Here is a 7,278-nt window from a genome sequence, read left to right as displayed (position 1 = left end):
TCCTCATCCCCGAATGAGTGATCCATAGGCACAAGGGCCACAATCCTTGGCGAGCACTATAATAAAACCCCTCTCTTTCACACACATTCTTTTGAAAACAAAACAATAACAAATAAATCCCCATGAACATAAACAACCCAAAAGGTTCCCATGGAATACCATGGACGTGAGGGGGTGCTAATACCTTCCACTTGTGTAACCAACTCCCGAACCCTAATCTCGGTTGCGAGACCGATTCTTTATCTTTTTCTAGCACTTCACGTGCGCATATATTTTTGAGGATTTTATCGACTATTTCCCATCGCCTCTCCGATAAAGGCATATAAATAAAATTCGGTGGTGACTCTTTAGAACTCTGCCTTTTCTATGAGGAGGTGATTCACTTCGGTCCCCGATTTCTTTATCGCGTTGAAATCCCGGTAGCGACAACGGAGAATACACTCAATTCAACTAAAACTTTCAACATAAGGTTAAAGGCCAATATAAAGAGTGCATGCAATAACATATATTAGGCAATATTTGAAATATTAAGAATTCCGAATTCCCAACGAATATTGAAAAATGGTTCAGTCTCAAGAGGTTTTGTAAAAATATTGGCAAATTAATTTTTACTTTCAATGTGCTCAAAAATGGCATTGCCTTTTCAACATAGTCTCGTAGGAAATGGTAACGTATCTCAATATGTTTAATACGAGAATGTTGCACTGGATTTTTGGTTAGATTGATCGCACTAGTATTATCGCACATTATAGGAATACATTAAAATTTAATATCAAAGTCAAGTAGTTGTTGTTTGAGCCATAAAATTTGAGTGCAATAACTACCAGCTACGACATATTCCAGTTATTCAGTTGACAAAGCAATGAAGGATTTCTTCTTGCTATTCCAACTAACTAAGGACTTTGAAAAGATATGGCAAGTTCCACTAGTATTCTTCATATCTGATTTGCAATCGGAAAAACCGGAATCAGAGTAACCAACCAAACTACAATCGCTACCATTGGAAAACCAAAGCCCGTACTTAAAAGTTCCATTAAGGTATCTAAGGATGCGCTTTACAGCTTTGAAATGTGATTCCTTAGAAGTGGATTGATATCGAGCACACATACATACACTAAACTTAATGTCACGCCTAGACGTAGTAAGATATAAGAGTGGTCCAATCATACCTCTATATCTTTTGACGTAAACATCCTTACCATTTTCATCTCTTTCCAAGTTTCCATTTGTAAGCATTGGCATGTCAATTGACATTGCATCTTCCATTTCAAAGCGTTTAAGCAACTCTTGGCAGTACTTAGTTTGACACACAAATGTTCCTTCTTTGAGCTGCTTAATTTGAAGTCCTTGAAAGTAACTCAACTCCCCCATTAGACTCTTCTCAAATTCTCCATGCATAAGCTTAGAAACCTCTTTGACGAGTTGTGTGTTAGTAGAACCAAATATGATTTCATCAACATAAATTTTAACTAGAAGAGAATGTTTTCCTTGCCGCTTAATGAAAAGTTCCATATCTACCTTCCCTCTAGAGTATCCTTGATCAAGTAAGAACTTACTAAGTCGCTCATACCAAGCCCTATGGGTTTGTTTGAGACCATACAAAGTTCGTTTTAGTTTAAAAACATGATTTGGATACTTATGGTTTTCAAAACTGGGAGGTTGTGAAACATACACTTCCTAATTTATATATCCATTAAGGAAAGCACTCTCACGTCCATTTGAAATAATTTGAAGTCTTTAGAACATGCATATGCTAGTAAAAGGTGTATAGCCTCGATGAGCACAACCAGAGCATAAGTTTCCTTATAATTTATGCCTTCCTCTTAGTTATATCCTTGAGCCACTAGTCGGGCCTTATTCCTAGTTACCACATCGTTTTCATCAAATATTTCTAAGAACCCACTTAGTTCCAATGATTTGATGATCTTGTGGAGGTGGGACAAAGTTTCACACATCATTTCTTTTTAAATTGATTTAAATCATCTTGCATGGCCATTAACCAATGCTTATCAATCAATGCATCTTTTGCATTTTTAGGTTCAACTTGTGAAACAAATGCAAAGTGATAACAAAAAGTACTTAGCCTAGAATGTGTTGTCACACCTTTGGTGATGTATCCAAGAATATTGTCGATTGGATGGTCTTTGGAAGACCTCCCAGCCAAAGGAATATCATCCACTTTAGTTGGACTCCCATCCTTCTCCTTTTCAGAATTGTCATCTTCCTCCTCCTCAGGTTTCACCGCTTCAGGATGATAAATTCCTTTTTCGGTTTCTTTGAGTATATCTTTTGAAGATACACCTGCATCATGAAAATAAATATCTTTCCTAACATTTCTAGGATAAGATTCATCAAAAGTGTCATGCACGAACTCTTTAATAGTAAGTAATCTCTTATTGTACTCTCTATAAGCTTTGCTTGACTAAGAGTATCCAAGAAAGATACCTTCATGAGATTTTGTACCAAACTTTCCAAGGTTATCCTTACCATTATTTAAGACAAAATTTTTGTATCCAAAGACATGAAGATGTGATAAATTTGGCTTTCTACCGTTTAAGAGTTCATAAGGTGTTTTGTTCAAAATAGGATGGATAAGTATCCTTTTTAAAACATAACACACCATGCTAATAGCATCGGCCCAAAAATATTTTGTTAGTCTACTCTCATTGATCATAGTTCTTGTCAACTCCTCTAAAATTCAGTTTTTACGCTCCACAACACCATTTGATTGTGGAGTTCTTGGAGCGGAAAAATTATGTTCAATGCCATGTTTAGCAAAATAATCTTCAAATAGGTGGTTTTCAAATTCACCTCCATGATCTCTTCGAATAGAAACTATATTTGAACATAGTTTATTTTGGAATAACTTTGCAAAATATATGAAAGCTAAAAAAGTCTCATCTTTACTACGCAAAAAGATAGTCCAACAAAATCTAGAGTAATCGTCAACTATAAAAAAACCATAGTAATTTCCACCTAAGCTTTTTGTCCTATAAGCACCAAAAATATACATATGGAGAAGCTCAAGAAATCTAGAAGTTGAACAAATACTTTTTAGATTTAAAAGAGACATTTGTTTGCTTTCCCATTTGACATGCATCACATAGGTGGTCTTTTTAAATTTTAATTTTTGGTAGACCGATAACTAGATCTTTTTAGAAAAATTTATTGAGTATATCAAAGTTAACATGTTTTAAGCATTTATGCCATAACCAAGAGTTTTCACTCATGGTTACTAAATACTTGCTACTTATTAATGATACATCATTCAAGTAAGCATATAGATGTTGTTAACCCTCAAGCTCTTAAACAAATAATCTTTCTTGTTATTATGTTCAATTACTCAACAAGTATTTGTAAAAGTTATTTTATAGCCTTTATCACATAGTTGACTAATGCTAAGCAGATTATGTTTAAGACTTTCAACAAGTATTACGTCAGAGATAGTAGTAGAAGAGGGATTACTTGCACTACCTTTACCAAGTATTGCACTTTTGTTGTTGTATCCATAGGCCACAAAACCATTTTTCTTTGGTGTAAAGTTAATAAATAGGGAAATTTCACCCGTCATATTCCTTGAGCAACCACTATCAAGAAACCACATTCTATCCATGGATCCAAGACATTTAACCTGCAAGATCAAACAACAGTAATAGGTGTCCAATTTTCAGTGGGTCCTTGAGAGTGAGTGGAAATATTGTTGCGTTTTGGAAACCATTGAAATACAACTTTAAGAATAGAAAAACATCTAAATTTTCATTTAGCAATGGTATATCCTTTCTTACAACAACAATGACAAGTCAAATGATAATGTGAATGAATTTTGCTATTAAATTTCCTTACCACAAAATTTTACTTCTTGTACGACCCATTTAAATATCTATTGAATTTTGAAGGGTTAATGGCGAAGGTGACCTTTGTTTCTAAGGTCTTGTGTAATTTGGCTTTTAGAGTTATAACCTTTTTTTTTCAAATATGACAAGTCTCACAACCCAACCAAGAAGATTTATCTTCCTCAATATCAACTTTTGAAGCATCTAACTTGGTTTGCTTAAGAGCTTCCATTTGTTTTTTATGTTTCTAAAACTTTTGCTTCAAGGTATGAAAAATCCTTTTATTTGAAGCCAATCTTTTAAAAGCATCTACGGCTTCGCCATATAGGTTTTTCAAAAGCGGTTTCTAATTCAGAATAAGACATATTATCAATAGTTTCATATTTAGAATGACTTACATTTTTCTTCTTGTGATGATGGGACATGAGACAATTTTATTACTCTTTATCACTTTCACTAGAGCTACCTTCACTTGAGGATTCACTATCACTTTGCCAAGATATGTATGCTCTTCTAGCTTGCTAGACTTACTGTATTTACCTTTACTTTTATCCATCTTAAGTTTGTGATAATTTGGCTTATAATGTCTGGATTTACCACAATTGAAACACGAACCTTTGGAATTTCCTTAATTATTCTCATCTTGATTTAAGGAGTTAATTTGTCTTCTAAAGTTGATGAGATTGTTGTCTGAGTGCTTTACTCAATTTCTCTTAATCTATTTATGGTACAATTTAACAAACAACCCTATTTTTTCATCATCTGACTTCTCCTTGTCACTAGTTCCACTTTCTTCATTCTTTTTTGTTTAGGACTTAGAACTAGAAGCCGTAAGAGCAATTGACTTCTTTTCAGCCTCCTTGTCCTTGTTCTTTTCTTTCTGAGTCTTCTTCTCATGCTTGTCTAAACAAATGAACTCTTGCTCATGTTCTTCAAGCTTGCCAAACAAAGTAGTAATATCTAATGTCAATAATTGTTAGCTTCCTTGATGACGGTTGATCGGGAAAATAGCAAGTGTACTATTTTGCCAATGTAGTAATAATAGGGATGTTTTCCAAAGATCGATCTCGAGGACTATGCAACAATACAAGTTTAGATTGTGACTCAATTGAACAAAACTAGTAATTAGGGTTTTGTAAAAAGTCACTTTATAAGGGAATTAGAAAATAAAGCGGAATAAATATTTTTCACAGTTTATAATAATATGCCAAGGTTGGTGTATGAATCTCTCATGCAATGACCTTGAATGTATATCTCCTTAAACAATTCAAAATATGCAATTACCGGATCTTAAAATTATTTCCCCCAAGACCTCAGAGGGAAACCTTTGGTCATTCATTCTAATCTCTAAGTTCTTAGGCGATTATAATGAAACCAAGTCGTACAAATTAACAAGATAAAATCGGTAACCATAGGGTATCCTTAGCCCTAGGTGATATCTATTACAGTTTCACTGTACAAAAACCTTAACAATTGCAATCCCGCAAATTGTTAACCACATAACAATCCTAATTTTTCTGATAAAGAAAGCATTGCAAACATTGCACAGTGAAATTGACAGACAAACATCATATATTAAGAAATTAACAATTCAGAGTCATTACACGATCAATTCAGGGACACCCCCTGGCATTGGGGGGTTTATCCACTCATATTATTCAAATAAGATACAATATAAAATTTATACATTACAAGAATAATGGAATCCCGTTGATCTTCAATCGCATCCTCTCTTGAAGGACCCCTGTTCTTCGCAACTCTTGATCGCTTCAATCTTAATCGTATCAAATTTGTCTTCGTGTAAAAAGTCCCCTTCTCCGTATTCAAAACTCCCCTAAATAGTTCCTGATCAAATATTTGATGTAGCAAAAGTCCAAAATGCCCTTCGGGATCATCCATGCCAAAATACAACAAAAAATAGAAAATGAGGTGTCCAAGCCAACACTGGCCGTGTCAGGCAACATGATCGACCGTGTTGGCTGTCTGGTTGCCATGGTCCAACACGCCCCTTCCAGGGTGGCTGCCACGGGTCATGTCAGCTGACACGGGCACCTGTGTCAGCTCTCTGTTTTTGGCCCTGGCTCCTCTTCTCCTGACACGGTCCCTGTTAGGCAACACGGGTGGCTATGTCAGGGCTACTGTACCGTCAAATTTTCTTCTTCCAACGAGCCCGGAACTTCCGATTCCCTTGGCGAGTCCTTCCGTATTCTTGCTTACACCTAAAACCAGTAAAACTACCACCAGGAGACATAAAATGGAGTATAATGACACAAACCAAAGATAATCGTCAAACTGAAATAAAAATGCAAACATCAAATTTACTAAACAGAATAACAAAACACGTAGAATAATATTTTACCGACTTCGTGAAATTGTGCCGAATGATTGTCAAAAAACAAGTAGAATTGGAGACCGATCACAACCCCAAACTTATCTCATTGCTCGTCCTCAAGTGATGCTCGAGACATCAGGACGATTGTAACACCCCAATTAAACTAAGCTAATTATTTAATTTAAATTAATATTTTATTTATTAATTTAATTGAATAATTGGAAGTTTGGATTATTATTATTTTATTATTATTTTGGAATAATAATTATTGGGATAATTATTTATTGGAATAATATATAAGTTGGAATTTAGAAAAATCCCATTTTTTGGTAAAAAGGTTAATTTCACGTGAAAAGGGAAAAGAGGCAGAAAGGGCAAAAAGCCAGAGAACGAAGGTTGAAGGAAGGAGAAGCTTGGAGCTCGGAAGCTGCCGGATTAACTCAGGTAAGGGGGGTTTATCATCGATTAACGGGTATTATGGGATGATATGTACTGGGTAGTAATAGACCATTGTTTTACCTCTGATTGGATGATATATGTTGAATTTGTGAACTTTTGAGATGAACGAAAATTTGGATTATAATTGACGAAATTCGTAGGAATTAGAGGTAGAAAGGTTAGAAATTTGTGAAATCGAAAGTGTATGGTTCGTGTTAGATGATATGAATGAATTGTGTGTGAAATTTGGACTGTAGAAGGTTGAATTGGGTAGATCTCGTAGCAGAGAAAGCCATTGCAGATCTGAGAATTCTGATCTCTGGTCATACGCGTATGGCACTAGGCAATACGCGTATGAGATGTTGGTACGCGTATGGGGGGAAGCCTTACGCGTATGGGAGAAAAAGATGACATTTTGAACGTAAATTGGTCTCTGGTGGTACGCGTAAGGGGAGATTGTTACGCGTAGCATACGCGTATGGGATAGGTGATACGCGTATGAGTTGGGCGAGGAAATGCGCAATACGCGTATGAGAGTGGGCAATACGCGTATGGAGTTGGCCAGGTTCGGGCAATACGCGTATGGCATGGACAGTACGCGTATGGGCAGAGTTGGGATTTTCCTGAACTGTTGTTGTGCAGTTTTTGGTTGTTTAGGCTGAGTGATGTACTTAG

At 35.7% G+C, this 7,278-nt stretch overlaps 1 protein-coding gene across 1 annotated transcript; it reads right to left on the bottom strand.

Moving 5' to 3' along the window:
• Window positions 1–843: 843 nt before the first annotated feature.
• Window positions 844–1,512, bottom strand: LOC127131721 (uncharacterized mitochondrial protein AtMg00810-like). The gene has a single exon (XM_051060641.1). The coding sequence runs from the start codon at window positions 1,510–1,512 to the stop codon at window positions 844–846; it is 669 nt and encodes a 222-aa protein (XP_050916598.1).
• Between the last annotated feature and the right edge of the window lie 5,766 nt (window positions 1,513–7,278).

The sequence above is a fragment of the Lathyrus oleraceus genome, chromosome 3 (assembly GCF_024323335.1).
Source record: "Lathyrus oleraceus cultivar Zhongwan6 chromosome 3, CAAS_Psat_ZW6_1.0, whole genome shotgun sequence".
Taxonomy (NCBI): Eukaryota; Viridiplantae; Streptophyta; class Magnoliopsida; order Fabales; family Fabaceae; genus Lathyrus; species Lathyrus oleraceus.
The sequence above is the reverse complement of the archived record's forward strand: the minus strand, read 5'-3'. Positions and strand labels throughout refer to the sequence as shown.

What these genes read in the sequence shown, in the direction of transcription:
- LOC127131721 (XM_051060641.1), bottom strand. Translation starts at nt 1,512, where the DNA reads ATGGAACTTTTCATTAAGCGGCAAGGAAAACATTCTCTTCTAGTTAAA.